This window comes from Dipodomys merriami, unplaced genomic scaffold (assembly GCF_024711535.1).
Source record: "Dipodomys merriami isolate MVZ:Mamm:240054 unplaced genomic scaffold, mDipMer1.0.p SCAF_50, whole genome shotgun sequence".
In the NCBI taxonomy this organism is placed as follows: domain Eukaryota; kingdom Metazoa; phylum Chordata; class Mammalia; order Rodentia; family Heteromyidae; genus Dipodomys; species Dipodomys merriami.
The window spans coordinates 315,486-332,298 of record NW_027206069.1 but is presented as its reverse complement, the minus strand read 5'-3'; the positions used below and the strand labels follow the sequence as shown (position 1 = coordinate 332,298).

The 16,813-nt window shown below is 61.7% G+C and overlaps 2 protein-coding genes across 3 annotated transcripts in view; both read right to left on the bottom strand.

Annotated features, from left to right (window-relative positions):
• Nucleotides 1-786: 786 nt before the first annotated feature.
• Nucleotides 787-2,849, bottom strand: LOC138810528 (collagen alpha-1(I) chain-like). The gene is made up of 2 exons (XM_069997755.1): nt 2,008-2,849; nt 787-1,003 (listed from the first exon to the last, which is right to left on the bottom strand). The coding sequence occupies exons 1-2, from the start codon at nt 2,847-2,849 to the stop codon at nt 787-789; spliced, it is 1,059 nt and encodes a 352-aa protein (XP_069853856.1).
• An 8,359-nt stretch (nt 2,850-11,208) lies between these two features.
• Nucleotides 11,209-16,813, bottom strand: part of Brf1 (BRF1 general transcription factor IIIB subunit) — a 74,430-nt gene continuing 68,825 nt past the window's right edge. For both annotated transcript variants that reach the window (XM_069997423.1, XM_069997424.1), the window contains exons 16-18: nt 12,837-12,888; nt 12,228-12,399; nt 11,209-11,734 (exon numbers count right to left, since the gene is read on the bottom strand). In XM_069997423.1, the coding sequence (XP_069853524.1) occupies nt 11,697-11,734; nt 12,228-12,399; nt 12,837-12,888 (262 nt within the window). In that variant the 3' untranslated portion in view covers nt 11,209-11,696. The remainder of the gene's footprint in view (nt 11,735-12,227; nt 12,400-12,836; nt 12,889-16,813) is intronic.

Below are 16,813 nucleotides of genomic sequence, written 5' to 3'. Positions count from 1 at the left end.
AGCAGGTAACCACCCTATCCCTCATGGCCCCCTCTGCCAACCTTGTGTGATGGGCTCCCCTCGCCCAGAGCCAAGCTACACTGACAGCCGGGTCTGCCAGCCTTGCTGGGAGAGCGGCCGGTCAGCCCGGTGTCCCGAGGACAGTGGACAGGCCTCTGTCCAGCCAGGGTTCCAGAGGAGGCCTTTCTAGGGTGGGCATGGATGGTCTTCCTCCTCCCTAGGGCTCATGTGTGTGCGCGCATGCACACGTGTGTGTGCGGACCAGCCCTGCCCGTCTCCCTGGCCTCTGCTGGCTACCTGCAGCCCTACACTCCCAACCGCCCGGTGCCCCTAGGTCTCCAAGGGAAGCCGCTCAGCCAGGCGCCCCGGCCTGCTGGGTACAGAGCGGACCCACCCGGAAGCCCGGGCCGCCAACAATGCCTTCGCGTGGCCGGCCGGCTCTCCCCGGTGAGAGAACAGTTTCCTAGAATGACCGCTTCCTGCGTTTGTGCGAGGCCTGAATGGTGACTCATGAGAGGCCTCCCCACCCCCACGGCGGCCAAGGTCCATCTGCCGACCTGTGACCTTCTCACGGCCTCCGACTTTCTCTTGGACTCCAGACACCAGCAGGGCTGGCTGGTGGCATGGGGTCTTCCTGGAGGAGGCAGCCTAGACCTATGTGGAGCCAGTGGGTGGCTGTAGGGAGATTCTCAGTGGACAGAGGACTCAGTGGTCTGGTGGGAAGGACAGGACATCATTCCCTGGACAGCCAGGACCCCAGGAGCAATAAAGTTACAGGCTGGGGCCTCACCAGCCCTGGGAGAGCCTGGGCTCTCCCTTCCTCCCGTCCCCTCCCATTCCTCCAAAGACCCCTTGGCGCTCAGAGCCGGCGGGGTCAGCCTCGGGGCTGCGGGCCCGGGTCACCCCGCTTTCCGGCTGGCGCTGGCCTGCCCGGCCGCTGCCTGGGTCACAGCGCCTTTCGAGGACCCTGTGGTAGCCCTCCCTGGGGCCTGGCTCGGAGGACCTGAGGAGCCAGCAGTTCCAAGTTCAGTCCCGGCCAGCCCTCCGGGACCGCGCGGCCCAGTGCCGCGCGCTGGCCACCCGCCTCACCTGCGGAGGAAGCTCGGCTGTTCCCGGGGAGGGACCGGCCCGGGTCACCTCGCCCGGAGCCATCCCGGCCTGGGGGGGCGGACGCCCCAAGGCTTCTGCTGGTCCCAGCACCCCCCCCCGCCCCCGCTACGCTACCGCAAGGGGCCCCAGGGGCTTCCTCCCCCGCCCCGCGCCCCTCCGAGGCCCCTGCCCGCGGGGGGCAGGGGAGTGAGGGGGCGGCGGGGCGCCCGGTGCGGGGAGGAGAGGGGAGGGGCGCGCGGGGCGGGGCGGGGCGGCCGGTGCTGGGAGGGGCGGGGCGGCCGGTGCGGGGAGGGGCGGGGCGGCCGGGGAGGGGAGGGGCGGGGCGGCCGGGGAGGGGAGGGGCGGGGCGGCCGGTGCGGAGAGGGGCGGGGCGGCCGGGGAGGGGCGGGGCGGCCGGTGCGGGGAGGGGCGGGGCGGCCGGTGCGGGGAGGGGCGGGGCGGCTGGTGCGGGGAGGGGCGGGGCGGCCGGGGAGGGGCGGGGCGGCCGGAGAGGGGCGGGGCGGGGCGGCCGGGGAGGGGCGGGGCGGCCGGGGAGGGGCGGGGCGGGGCGGGGCGGCCGGGGAGGGGCGGGGCGGCCGGGGAGGGGCGGGGCGGCCGGGGAGGGGCGGGGCGGGGCGGGGCGGCCGGGGAGGGGCGGGGCGGGGCGGCCGGGGAGGGGCGGCCGGGGAGGGGCGGGGCGGGGCGGGGCGGCCGGGGAGGGGCGGCCGGGGAGGGGCGGGGCGGCCGGGGAGGGGCGGGGCGGGGCGGCCGGGGAGGGGCGGGGCGGCCGGGGAGGGGCGGGGCGGGGCGGGGCGGCCGGGGAGGGGCGGGGCGGGGCGGGGCGGCCGGGGAGGGGCGGGGCGGCCGGGGAGGGGCGGGGCGGGGCGGGGCGGGGCGGGGCGGGGCGGCGGCCCTCGCGGCCCGGTTTCCGCCGAGCCGGCGGGGGAGCCCCGTCCGGGCCCGTCCTCCTCCGCCCGCGCGCGGCCCGGGCCCGGCCGGCCGGCCTCCGCGTCCCGCTTCCTGCCGCCCGCCCCCAGCCTCGCGCGGCAGGAAGTGGCCGCCTCCCGAACAAAGGGCCCGGCGGACAATGGCCATTGAATTGGGCCGGGGCGCCCGCGCCGCCAGCTGCCCGCGCTGATAAGGGCCGCCGGGGCCCCGCGCGGAGTGCGGCGCGGCGCGCGCCCGTCCCCGCGGCCCGCGGGGTCCCCGCCGCGGGGCTCCGCGCCTGGACCGCGGGGACGGGCCTCCCGGCTGGCGGCCAATGGGAAGCCGGCGCGCTCAGCTGGCCGCCGTCCGGCCAATAGCGGGAGCTCGTGCGGAGCCGGCCCCGCCCCGCGGCCGGCTGGGCCGGTTGCCGAGGCAACGCGCCGGCCCCGTGGCGCCGCGTTCTCCCGGGGCCGCGGCGGGGGAGGTTCCCCTCGGAGCACCGGTGTCCGTCCTGGCGCTGGGCGCTGGCAGGGCCAGCAGCCGCACCCCCGATGCCCGCTGTCCAGCAGGCTCCGCGACCCCGCAGCGCGCTCCGGAGGCGGGACAGCGGCGCGGCGCCAGCCAGAAGGGGCCCTGCCGGTCCCGGAGCTCCGCCGGGGGCCACGCGGCGGGGCCGCACACCGGGCTGCCCGAGGCAGGGTGGTGGCAGTCGGCCGGGGTCCGCCCGGCCCGGAGGGCGCACCCCGCCGGCTGCGAGAGTGCTGGGGCCCCGCGGGCTGCCCCGTGGAGTCCGGCCAGGAGCCGGCCGCCCGACCCCCTGGAGGCGGCTCCATCGCCTGTCTAGGTGCAAACCCCCTCCCTGCGGCCTGAGCAGACAGACACACCCGCCAGCAAACCCTTCTCCTCCTCAGCTAGCCCAGCCCAGGCTCCTCCCTGCTCTGCCCACTCTCCCGACATTCCTCCAAACTAGCTGCCCTTCCTCCTGGCTGCTGCCCACCACCTGACCTCGAGCACAAGTGCGTCCTGTGTTTAGGCCTTCCACATCAGGCCACAGACACCTGGGCCTGATACGCAGATGCCCACTGGGTGCCTGGCCCCAGCACACAGGCTGCAGAAAGTGGGAGCCCAGCAACGTCCCGCCTCCGCCCTTTGTCAGTCCTGTCCACTTCCCGCGGCCAACAAGGCCTGGGCCCCTTGGAGCCAGGACACAGAGTCAGCAGTGACTCACCCAGAACCTGGCGTGGGGACGTCCCGACCCCATGCCCACTCCCTATGGTCTCCTGCCCGCGCCCACTACTTATGCTAGGACAGCAAGCCTATGGCAGGCAGACTGGCCCTTCCTCTAGCCCCACTGCTCCCCAGCGCCTCTCCCATTGCTTGGGGTTCTGCTCAGCTGTTCTACTCAGGAAGCAATGACCTCCAACCCCAGCAAGCAGCCATGCACCTCGGCCTGTGGTTCCCCTACCTCCAGCATGGCTGCAGAGGTCCTGAGACCAGCATGCGCCCTCACCTCTGTGGCCACGTGTCTGGGCTGGCCTCGGTCTGCAGTTCCTCCCATCTGCAGAGGCCCCAGCCCTTGTCAGGAGGGTCTGCCCAACTTCTGCCACAGCCCTGCAGCTTCAGTGGCAATCTAGTTGGGAGGGGCAGAGAAGGCTCCAGGAAGCCAGTCCTGTCTGGTCATGCAAGTGATTGCTCCTAATCACATCCAGGTGGGGGGCAGCTGACAGCTCCTACCTGAAGGGAAATACCAGTCCTCTCTAGAGCGACGCTCTGGCCAGCCTTGGAGTCTCCCTAGGTAAAACCTACAAAAGAGACTACAGTACTGCCAGCTCCCATCCCAACACAAAGCTCCCCACCCCTCCCTGCAGCTCCTGAGCTCAGGGGTGCAGCCCCATGCTCCACATGCATGTCTGTGGCCACCCCTGAATTTAGTATGTGAGCACTGTTAATGGGATAGACAAGCTCGTTTCAGAATTGCTGCCCGTCCAGGGCCCAGGGCCAGGCTGGGGCATGCCAGCTGGGGGTACCCCTAGAGGCATTGAAGGCCATCTCCAGGTCAGTAGGCCCCAGATTCTACTTCATCACCCAAAGATTCTCTCTCCTGGCTGCCCCTCCCAGCGCTAGAGCAGTGCTGGGTTCCAAGGCTTTGCCAGTAGTAGAGAACCCATGAATAAAGGAGAGACATGTACTTTCCAGCCCCATGTGCACTTGATATTTAGTAAGGGGATTTCAGAAGGGGGAACGTGGAGATAAGCCCTGAGGGTGACCTAGGGGGAGGGCAGCAGTCTGGACTGTGGGCAGATGCTTCAGTGCATTTTCTTTTCATTTTCTTTATTTTTTTTTGTCCATCATGGGGCTTGAACTCTGGGCCTGAGCGCTGTCCCTGCGCTCGTCAGCTCAAGGTGAGCACTCTACCTCTTGAGCCACAGTGCCACTTCCAATTTTTTGGTGGTTTTATTGGAGATAAGACTCATGGACTTTCCTCCCTGGACTGGCTTTGAACCATGATTCTCAGATCTCAGCCTCCTGAGTAGCTAGGATGACAGGTGTGAGCCACCAGTGCCTGACTTCAATGCATTTTTTTTCTTTCTCTTTTTTGCTGGTTGTAGGGCCTGAACTCTGGGCCTGGGCGCTGTCCCTCAGCTCTTCAGCTCAAGGCTAGCACTCTACCACTTGAGCCACAGTGCCACTTCCGGCTTTTTTCTACTTATGTGGTGCTGAGGAATCGAACTCAGGGCCTCATACATGCAAGGCAAGCGCTGTACCACTGAGCCACCTTCCCAGCCCCAAGCATTTTCTTTTATCCCATCACCAGTAATGCAAATACAAGTCCTTGTCTCCCTGCAGGAACATGTAAATAAAAGCCAAGAGAAAACCTGGACTCCACCCTGGCTCCACCTGCTTGTAGGATTTCTCGTCAGAGGTCGGTCAGGTAGCTAAGCACCATCCTACCAGCTCAACCTAAGAGCACCTTGCATAAATATGGGCCACAATGGTAATGGCGCCTTGTTTTCCAGTTTGGAGATAGATCGGATTGGCTGAGACCACGAGTTCTTCTCTGGGCCCTGCAGGTGTTTTTAACTTTGGAGGGCTGGAAACCATCCTCAGAGCTCCATTTCTAAACATACCACTATGACCCTGCTCAACCTCTGGGCCTACAGCTTCACCTCCATCCCTCCAGACCTGATCCCGCCTCCCCCCCCCAGCCATAGGGGAATCTGCAGGGGGCAGCTTGGCAGGGGGCAGCAGGTGTGGGAGCCAGCCTCGAGGTGTGCCAGGTGTTCAGGCCAGGCTAGTCACTTTCCCAGTTCTGGGTGAGGTGGTGACTGGCAATGGCAATCACTACAATCTCCAAATGAAGCGAGGCAAAGAACCAGGCACCTGTATGGCCCTGGCCACCTTCCGCAGCCTTGGCCCGCAGGGCAGCAGGGCTGGCTGGTGCTCAGCCTTGGAGCTCAGCAGTGGCGACTTTCCCCCAGACCTCAGCCTTGGAGTCGGCCCTGGCTGAGGAACCTTCTCCACAGAGACCCCATGGACCTGCCCTGAGCATCCCCTCAGCAAGGCACAGCTCCTTCCCGGCCTGACCAGCCGGATGGTGATAGACATGCAGAACCAGATTCGGTGATAGGCCAGGGAAATGGTCAGTATGTTGACCCAAGTTGGGACTACCATGTGTGAGGTCAGTTAGGTCCCACATGCCGTGGGCCCTGGCCTTTATGGGCCTCGGCCAGGTCTATTGTGTGGGGACAATGGTTTCCTGAGTCAGGTTCCTCCCGGGTCAGGAAAACCATAAAGGTCTTTGCCACCGCCCATGGTCCCTTTGAAGGCTGGGCAGGCCTCAGGCACCAACTGGAGCCTTGGCCCCGCAGTCAGGCCTTTCCCCTTGCCAACTGGCCTTGCCCAGGTCCCTGGGGATCAGGTAGCTCTCCAGGCACGTAGCAGGAAGTGGGGACAGGTGCTGACCACCTTTTCAGGCCACCCTTTATGGCTGTAGAGTCCCACAGCCCTACCCTAGAGCTCACCACAGGCCAGGGCCCCCACTTGAGAGCCGAGTCCCACCACGGGCCAGGGAGCATTTACAGGGTGGCTGGGCCCTGGGGGGCGGTGGGTACGGGGCCCAGGAGAGGGCTGACAACAGGGCAGGGACCAGAGCTGGGGGTAAGCAGGCAGCAGCAGGGGCACTGCAGGAACCACATCCGGCCCTCAGCCCTCCACCAAACCCGCAGCTCCTGAGCACCCCTGCTGGCCCAGCGCAGGCACGGAGCCATCCTTCAGGGAGGTCAGGACCGGGGCTTCGGGGTCATGGGCGTCCACTGTCTCCGTGGGGTGGAGACTAGACCTCTCGCAGTCTCTGGGGAGAGGTCCAGATCGCCGTGCCGGGCCCCTCGTGGTGAGGACACACGGTGCCTGGTTGCCCTGTGACTGGTGGGTGGGGGTTGGTGTCAGCCTTGGCTCTGTCCTTATCTGGGCCTAGGCCACACCATGGATGGCCACCAGAGGGCAGAGCACATGGCCAGCCATTCACACCCGTGGTGTGGAGGGTCCTCTACCCCCAACTGTGGGAGCTCTGGCTTTGACTCCAGAACTTCCAGCAGGCCACAGAAGCCTGAGGGTGGGGGCCTGGTGGCCAGTCTGCCACTTGGCTTTCCTGTCCAGCCTTGGGGGCTAGGACACAGTGGCAGTCACCAGAGGACAAGGGAGCAGCAGAAAGGCCTGGGGAGCTGTGCACCCAGGTGAGGTGCGCCTGGCAGGCACGTGTGGAGAGCTGGCCACCAGTGGATGGAAGGGCACGCAGAGCAGCTGGGGACGGCACCTGCAGGCTCACCTGTGTGCACGGTCCCCCGGTGGGCCCACCGCCTCCCAGGCATCTCCTGTGGCATGCTGGCAAAGGTCAGTGGGACTTGGTAGAGGGTAGGAAGTTGCCCGTGAATCTGGGTGGCAGGATGGAGGGCAGGGATCTCCCACTGTACCCTGACCTCGACCTCACCGGTCCAGCGTAGTGCTGTTCTAGGAGAGAGCAGATGGGCCTTTTGGCTGAGGGCTTTGGCCCCACAGAGGACCTGGCACATAGCACTGAACCCCATGTGGGCCAGAACTCCAGGGGCAACCCATTCTTTGTCACTATCCAGGGCACAAGTGTAAGCTCATGCCTGCCAACACGGATGGACAGGCGTCAGGGCCCGGTGCCAGATCTGGGGAGCATGTTACTTCCTCCAAAATGCCCCAGGCCGTGTCCTGCGCTTTCCCTGTCCCTGGCTAGGACCGTGAGTCCTGGGCACCGCCCCTCGGCATGGAGACGCTCTGTGCCAGCCACAGACACCTCGGGGGCTGCCCCCGCACAGGCCTCCAGGGCAGGCTGGGGAGTCCGCACCCCTCTAGGACAAAGGGGCAGCAGAAGGCAGCAAAGGCAGACACAGCCCCCCACCACATCCACCTTGGCTGGTGCGGGGTCTGCCACACCTGGGACACATCCTACACACCAGGGGACCTCGCCTGAGGCCTGGGGACGACCATGGCTCTCTGTGGTGCTCTTCCTGGCTGGGGGTAAACAGACTGCTACCGTCCACATCCCAGGTGTACACAGCTGGCAGACGTCTGTGGCCACAGTGCTCTCATGCCTATGTAGGCACAAACCTGACCCACCACAGGCCAGTCTCCAAAGCCTTAAGAGGCTTGCTCCAAAGAGACGGGGCGGGGGGGTGGGGCAGAGAGGGTGCAGCCTGTATGGAATCAATGTCCAGTTCCGCAAGCTTGCAGAAGAGAGGACAAACTCTAGGTCTGCAGGAGGTCTGCAAGAGAGGGCTTAGTGTGTCTCGGAGGTTGTCTGGCCTCTAGCTGACGCCAAGGCCCTCCACATGGCTTGCTTTTCCCTGGCTTCCCACAACATGATCCCTGATCCTGACCACAGCTGCTGGTCAGTGCAGGTGGGCTCCAGGGTGTCTGTAAAGCACAAGGAAGCCTAGAAGAGGGTGCTAGCCACTCCCCCCCCCCATTTTCTTCAACCCCTGCACCTCCCAGAGGTGAGCCTCAGGGAAAGGCTCTGAGCCAATAGGGTGTCTCCAGGGCACAGGTGCCTCACCCCCAGCTGCCAGTTTACAGAGGTGTCATGGCACCAAGCTAACATAGGCCCTTTGCAAGGAAGCAAAGGTCTGTCCACCCTTGCTTCCTCCACCCAGCTGGCCATTGTGCCCAGGCCCATGATGGTGGGGAGGGGGCTCCAGGCAAAGGCAGGGTGCAGAGACAGACGGAGCCCCTTGGCTCTCTGGTCCAACCTCCCAGCTGGGTCTGAGTGACCCTTGCACCTCCCAAGGGGCCTCCAAGTGGGAGCACAGCTGGGCACAAAGCAGCTGGCCCAGGAATGGACCAGGCTTGGCCAGGCCTGACAGCCCAGAGGGGCAGCCGCAGGCAACGCCACCCACTCCCCAGCTACAGCAGACAGACCTTGGGCCTCAAGTCTGAAGCTAGCTCCAGGTGGAGACTTACCTCCAATTACCTAGCAAAAAGCCAGAAGTGGAGGTGGGTCAAGTGGTAGAGCACCAGTCTTGAGCCAAGTCTGAGTCCAAGACCCAGAACTGGCACAAAAATAAAGTGGGCACATGCCTGGGCCCCATGCATTGGTTACTAGGTACCCTGATGGCTATTACCCCATTTCTAAGAGATGGCATAGTACAGCTTCCTCAGCTAGCCAGCTGATGAGAATCCGGGATGGCACCTCCAGGCAGCCTGCACCCACCTTTGGGGGGAGGGCGGGAAACAGAAGGCAGAGGTGGGCCCAACAGGGAACCCAACATCCTAGGGGCAGATTGGGAGGCAGAGCAGGAAACAGACACAGCCAACAGCCCTGTCTCCCCTCCCTCCCTCAGGTCTGGGGGGTCTCATCTGGGGACCAATCCTAAAGGGACAAGGCCAAGAGGCCTGGCAGGGCACTGGAGCCGGCACTGGAGCAGGCACTGGAGCAGGCACTGGAGCAGGCACTGGAGCAGGGCACTGGAGCAGGCACTGGAGCAGGCACTGGGCACTGGAGCAGGCACTGGAGCAGGCACTGGAGCAGGCACTGGAGCCGGCACTGGAGCCGGCACTGGAGCCGGCACTGGAGCAGGCACTGGAGCAGGCACTGGAGCAGGCACTGGGCACTGGAGCAGGCACTGGAGCAGGCACTGGAGCCGGCACTGGAGCAGGCACTGGAGCAGGCACTGGGGCAGGCACTGGAGCAGGCACTGGAGCAGGCACTGGAGCAGGCACTGGAGCAGGCACTGGGGCAGGCACTGGGCACTGGGCGGGTTCAGGGCGAGGCACAGTGCAGCTGGGAGCCAGGTTTCCCTGCAGGCGTCAGGAAGCAGCATGCAGACGCGGCCCCACATGGCCTGCAGATGGCAGTGCAGGCTCGGATGCCCCTGTGGACCCCACTGCTGATGGCCCGGGCTGGCTGCCCCCGCGGGAGATGCGGGCTATGGTGAGTCTAGCACCGTGTCCTCTGGGCCAGGCCTCCCGCCGGTGCCTCCACCCCATCTCAGCCTAGCCCTGCAGGGCCTGACTCCAGACCACACTCAGGCTCTGCCGCCACTTACTGAGTCTGGGAACTGTCTACCACGTGCTGCGCTGTCCCAGGGATGCTGTGCCCCACCCCCACAGGTTTTTGCCTCCTGCTCCTTGGCCAACTCCCCTAATCAGGCCCTTCAGTGTTCAACACCTGAAGACCCCTCCTGCCCGGCTCCCAACCCTGCTCTGCTGGGGAGTCCTCCAGTCTCCCCAAGAGCATCCAGCCGTGCTGCACCCCTTCCCACAGCTGTGGCTTCACCTCTGCCTGGGGGGTCCCTCACACTGTCCCTTAGGTCTGGCGGCTGGGGTCACAACCCCAGTGGGTCCTTGATTCTGGCTTCCACATGCCCTATACTTGAGGAGGCGTTTTGTCAGCTTTGCATCAAGCCCACCCCAGTTCAGCTAAGTCCCCAAGCCCAGCCCAATAATCTCTGGCCTGGTTCCTGCAACCTGCCACGCCCTGAAGGGCAGGTCAGGAGCAGTCTACTCTGTCCCACGTAAGCCCCAGCTCCTGACCCAACACCTGCATGGAGATCCCTGCCTCACCCCAGGGAGCCTGGGAGCTTCCCATGGGCAGGGTGGCTGTGAAGCAGGCAGTGGGCGCGTCGGGAAGGACCCAGCAGGTTGTCCGTGGTGTCTACAGGCCAAGAATGCTGAGCTCAGAGCCCGGCCTGCCAGGGCATCCTGTGCCCAGCCGGAGGGTCATGGAGCCAGACACACCAGCTGCCTCACCAGCTCTTGTTTAGGTGATGGTGTGTGCCTTTCTGGACCAGTGCCTCAGCCTCCCACCCAGGCTTGGAGGAAGTGGCTGCAGACTCAAAGGCCCCCCAAGCAGCTGCAGTGGACAGAAACTGGTATTTAGACTTTGACGCTATTGAGTATGAGAGACCCAGCTCTCCTCACCTAGGTAGAAACTGGGCCTGGGGAAGGTGGTATGGCGCAGCTGTGTGGCAGCCACCTTGAGGGCGGGGTGAACTCAGGCCCGGCCCTCAGGGCCTGTCTGGTGCACAGGTATCTGCCTTCCTGCCCAGGGCTGAAAGCCCTGCCAATGGGTTCTTCCTGTGTGGGGCCAAGACCCCTGGGCAGATGGAGGACTTCCCGCCTGCTCTCTGTGCACAGACGCTGAATGCAGCCCTAGCTTAGACAGGAGCCGCAAAGGCTCTCAAGTCTCATTCCCTGTGATGGGAGGGGTCAGGCTGGCACTCGGGACCCCCCTGGCTGAGGCTGGCACCAGCAGTACCCACACTCTGAAGCAGGGGGTATACAGCCTCAGTCTACCAAGTGCAACCAGATGAACCTGACTGATCGGCTAGGTCCCAGAGTGGGAGGCCGAGGCCTGCGTGGCCCCAGGTGCCGGCACAGAGGGGCTGAGGAGGCAGGGAGCTGTGCCCACCTGGCGGGGAGCTGAAGACTGCAGCTCTAGGCTGATGTAGCCACCTATGAAATCTCTTTCTGCTGCCTGCCCAGATTCCAAGCGCTATCAGAAGAGCTGGAGGAGATGGGGCACAGTGCTTGGGCAGGGCTCTAGTGTGCAGGCCTCCACATTTTCTCTAACAGTGCCTACCTTGGAGGATTCTCAGGTGGGCCATGGCTGAGCCCTGCTGTGGGACCCAGGCCTGGGCACTGATGGCATATCTGATCAGACACATGCAGTTTTCCTTGCTCTGGGTAAAAATATTTCTTACATTGTTCAAAACTGACCCCCACAGTAGGTACCCCAGAGGCCACATGTGGCTGTAGATAACCTCAAAGTCAGTGGGACAGAGCTCAGCTGGACCTGAGACTTGGTGTTCACACCTGTGAACCATGGCCCCAGGCCCTGACCCCAACAGACATATTCAAAGTCCAGCCCCAGGACTCCGCCTGGTGTATAGGCTGTTTCTAGGTCCAGCCCCAGGACTCCGCCTGGTGTATAGGTTGTGTTTCCAGGTCCAGCGCCAGGACTCCACCTGGTGTATAGGTTGTGTTTCCAGGTCCAGCGCCAGGACTCCACCTGGTGTATAGGTTGTGTTTCCAGGTCCAGCGCCAGGACTCCGCCTGGTGTATAGGTTGTGTTTCCAGGTCCAGCGCCAGGACTCCGCCTGGTGTATAGGCTGTTTCCAGGTCCAGCGCCAGGACTCCGCCTGGTGTACAGGTTGTGTTCAGTAGCCATCGTCGTCGTCAGCATCACAGCCATAATCTGCAAAGCACAGGATCATCATGGAAGTCTAGAAGCCCTGCTGCCTGGTCCCACAGGCCCTTTACCAACAGGGGCCCCAGAGGGTTCATGCATTTGGTATGCACCCAGCATGGGGCCTTGGCTCTGTACTGGAACACAGGGAACAATGTGGCCACCTCACCCCACCGTCGTGAGCACAGGTCTGCATCTGTCTATGGGATCCTCACCTGCTGAACAGCTGTCCTACTGACTCTGAGCAAGCCCAGAACCTACAGCCCTCAGTGGGAACCTTACCACCCCCACAGAGTAGGCCTCCCAGACTCTAGGATCAGAATCAACACGGCCACTTTATGGTGCTTTAGGTCAAATTTCTTTCCTTTAGAGACTTTAGTTTGAAGCCAATAGGCTTGAGTTCAAACATGATCAAGGGTAGTATGTGCTTTACTTCTCTAGAAGGGCCTCATCTGCCCCCAGTTCTATGTCAGGCCCACCAGCCAGGTGGAGCCACACCCACCATTGCTGCCCATCATCTGCAGGGCACTGACACAGGGCTCCCCATCCTCCTCGTCTGCCTCCTCCTCGTCTGCCTCCTCATCAGGGTGGTACGACACAGGGCCGCTCTCCACCAGGACAGCCGAGGGCCTGACAGGCTCCGCTCCAAGCGCAGGGGAGTTTGGGAGCAAGGCCTGGAGATAAAGGATGATGTGCTGAGATGTGAGTGGAGCTTACCCTGTCCTCCTGACCCCTCCCAGGGCACTGTCAGGCTGGGCCCACCCCACACATGAGCTGGCCAGTGTCCTCCTCTCTTCCTGACCCCTCCCAGGGCACTGTCAGGCTGGGCCTGCCCCACACATGAGCCGGTCAGTCTGCCTGTCCTCTAGCCGGCAAGGACCCTATGGCCAGCCAGTAGCTGGGTTCTCACCCCGCCTGACCAGCTCACCCTTGGCCTCATCATCCCCTTGCTCTGCTTCTGCCACCCAGGAACTAATGCATCCTGGGCTGTAGGAGTCCCTGCTGTTGCTAGGCCAGCACAGGAAGTGCTGCCCATGGGTACCTCTTTGCAAGGCCTGACTGTGACCCACTGTTCCTAAGGCCCCTAATGCAGCTGGGCAGGACAACACACCTCTCCTATGGCTGCCTTCTTAGTGGGCTGAGCAGACACCAGAGGCTTCAACCTGAAAGAAAGCAAAGCATGAGCCTTAGCAGACCCACCTGCTGCTTGCTAGCAAGGAGGCCAGAGGCAGCACCCAGGAAGATGCATGGTCTCAGCTGGTCCGCTGTCCACTTAGGATCAACCCTGCTGCTCAATGGGCAGAAACTCCCAGAGACATCTGCTAGACACTCCATTGAGCCACACAGAGAAGGGGGGCTTGACATTCATTGGGTGCCCAAAGTGGACTCACTCCAGGAGTCCCGTCTGTCCAGGGGCTGAAGGTGCTGGAGTCTGGAATGTACCTCTAGCAATGTGCTCAGCCTCACATGGCTCTCCTACTTGGCCACATCCCATCCATCCCACTCTGCTCACCTATGACCTCCCGGTGACCTGGGCCCCACTTGTTCCTCAACATCTCTGTGTGCACTGCCCTTGCCACTGCCTGCCTACAAGCCTGGTCGTGTCCATCCTGCGTCTGCTTGGCGGTGTCTGCATCGTTCCACGGTGAACAGGTGGTACGGTGCACAAGCCAGAGGCAAAGGCCCTCCCCTCCTGACCATGTGGAGGACCCATGTGGTCAAGGCTCCTGATGGTCTGCTCCCCCACACATCTGGACCAGTGTGCAAAGGCATGGCCTCATGGGAAACTACCATGGGGCTTGAAATCTGGGCCTGGGTGCTGTCCCTCAACTCTTCAGCTCAAGGCGAGTGCTCTACCACTTGAGTCAGAGCACCACTTCTGGTTTTCTGGTGGTTTATTGGAGGTAAGAATCTCCCAAACTTTCCTGCCAGGGCTGGCTTTGAACTGTAATCCTCAGCTCTCAGCCTTGTGAGTAGTTAGGATTACAGGTGTGAGCCACCAGCTCCTGGCTACTGCTGTTTGTTTTTCTTTTTTTGGGTCCGGTCGTGGGGCCTGAACTCTGGGCCTGGGCGCTGTCCCTCAGCTCTTCAGCTCAAGGCTAGCGCTCTACCACTTGAGCCACAGCGCCACTTCCAGCTTTTTTCTTTTTGCTTATGTGGTGTTGAGGAATCGAACCCAGGGCCTCAGGCATGCAAGGCAAGCACTCTACCACTGAGCCACCTTCCCAGCCCCACTGCTCAGTTCTTAAGTGTAGCCCATGGAGTCGGGTCAGGGGAAGATGCCAGGACAATGGGCAGAGAGAAGGAAGAGGAGGAGGATGAAGAGGAAAGAAGAGGAAAGTCCAAGTACTTCAAGACCTTTATCACCCCTTTGGCCTGATGCCTCTATACCACCCATGACTCCTGGGCCTGCCTTCTCCCAAATGGCTCCCTAACATACGAAGGCATCTTTGATGCCAATGCTGGCAAAGGGCAGGATGAAGCCAAGCATTCTAAGGGAGGGCTGTGTTACCTGTGTGAAATTAGGTGGGCTTTGCACCCACATCCTGGCTGCACAGTGCCCACTAAGTCAGCAATAGTGGGGTCTAGGAGGAAGACAGGACCTCCTCTTTCTAGGGCAAGCTACAGGGAGGTCGATGGCTTGAGACACACCCCCCCCCCCCACGCCTGCTGAACTCTCAGGATCAGCTCTGCCCAACTCTGACAAGCCAGACACACTGGGACACTGGAAAGGGGACTTGTTTTTTGTGTTTTTTTGGGCGGGGTGCTGGTCCTGGTGCTTGAACTCTATCACTTGAGCCACAGATCCACTTCTAGATTTTTGTTGTTAACTAGAGATAAGAGTCTCACAGACTTCTTTGCCTGGGGCTAGCTTTGAGCCATGATCTTCAGATCTCAGCCTAGAACAGCTAGGACTACAGGCGTGAACTGGTGCCCAGCTAGGAAAAAAAAATTTTTTTTGGTGCTAGTCCTGGAGCTTGAACTCAGGGCCCAGGCACTATCACTGAGTTTTCAAATGCTCAAGGCTAACACTCTACCACTTGAACCACAGCTCTACTGGCTTCTTAGTGAATAATTGGAGACAAGAATCCCATGGACTTTCTTGCCAGGTTGGCTCTAAACTGTAATCCTCATACCTTAGTCTCCTGATTAGCTAGGATTACAGGTAAAAGCCACTGGTACTGAACAAACACTGGATTTTTTTTTTTTTTTGGCTAGTTCTGGGGCTTGAAGCTAGGGCCTGGGCACTGTCCCTGAGCTTCTTTTGCTCAAAGCTAGCACTCTACCACTTGAGCCACAGCACCACCTGCTTTTCCTGCTTTTGTGGTGCTAAGAGAACCCAGGGCTTCAGGCATGCAAAGGCAAACACTCTACCACTAGGCCACATTCCCAGCCCATTTTTGTTTTGTTTTGGAAGGGAATTTTTTTTTTTTTTTTTTTTTTGGTCGGTCATGGGGCTGAATTCGGCCTGGGCACTGTCACTGTGCTCTTCAGCTCAAGGTGAGCGTTCTACTGCTTGAGCCACAGCACCACTTCCGGTTTTCTAGTGGTTTATTGGAGATAAGAGTCTCACAGACTTTCCTGCCCGGGCTGGATTTGACTGTAATCCTCAGATCTCAGCCTCCTGAGTAGCTAGGATGACAGGTGTGAGCCAATGGCATCCGGCTGGAAGGGAATTTTTAACAGGTGGATGGACACAGAACCTAAGCACAGGAAGCCAGCCTGCCCTGGGTGGTTGCTGATGTGACCCGGGAACTGAGGTGGGCTGGGCTCATAGCTAGCGAACATAGACCTGTCCAGAATACCTTAGCCCACAGCCTCTGGCCAACAAGTTGCTCCCCCTATTTCCAAGACCCACCAATGGCTCCAGATGTCAGCCTCTGGAGAATGAGCCACACGGTGGATTCCCATGAGAGCACTGTGACTGGGCATGGTGGTCATCCTGTCCACGTTCCCTCTGCTGGCCAGCACAGAGCACATGCGGGCCAGTACCACCTGTTAGGCTGAAGCCTGCCTGAGCCTGGTCTGGGAGGCTCCAGGAGCCCTGATCAGGGTGGAGAAAGTCCTGGCTCGGACCACTACGGTCCCACCTCCCAGAAGAGATGCTGAACACCACCATGTACGCCAACCCCACCACCTGACCCTGAGGCCAGTGCTTCTAGTGGACTCGCAGCCGTGAGTCCTGTGGGTTTTCTTCTTTCCCTACACTTCCAACGCTGGGCAGAGGTGGGCAAAGGGGCAAGGGGAAGATGCTACCAGCTCTGAGGCCTTTACCCCATGCAGGACAGAAGACATCCACACACTGTTCTGGCACCCAGGAAGGCTGATGGGCTTCCTGCTGACAGGAGTGTCAATGGCCCATGCACATGCCCCAGGGGTACTAGAACCAGCACCCTGGGACAGGACTCCCCTTACACCGACAGAGGCTAGGTGGGTGGGAGGGTGAGCCCAGACCTACTACCTTAGGAGTGGTCCACAGCTTCTGCCACCCACTGACTAGCCACCCCCCCCCCCACACATGTACAAGAAATGGCTCTGCTAGGAATTCATGCCCAAGACTTGCAACAGAAATGGGAAGGAGCGGCTGGAGGGTCAGCTAAGAACACAATGCCCCCTTGGAGGAAGCCCTATCTCAAGCAGCCTCAACACTCTTCCCAGCACTGGGTAACAGGACACCAGCACAGGGCTGCAGGAAGCCTCCTGAACACCAGGAGTCCACGAGGTTCAAGAAACACAAACATGGCTCCCACCCAGGACACAGCTGGAAGACTTCACAGAAGACTCTGTGGAGGCAATTGTATCACAAGAGAAACACCCATGTGTTCGGGACCCTAAGACAACTGTGCTCTACCTAAATGTATCCAAGAACACTTCCCACCTCAAATGAGGCAGTCAAAATGCCAGTGAGAAAAGGCCCGGCTTAGACATAAGCTGTGCGTAGAAAACAGAGGCCTCAGCCAGTGCTCCCCAGGGGAACCAGGAGAGCCAAGTACATACCCAACAGCTCAAGGACCATCAAACAGACCCTGACACAGTCAAGGTGGGGGTTCTTACAGTCCTGTTCACAGCGCCACCCAGAACACCAAG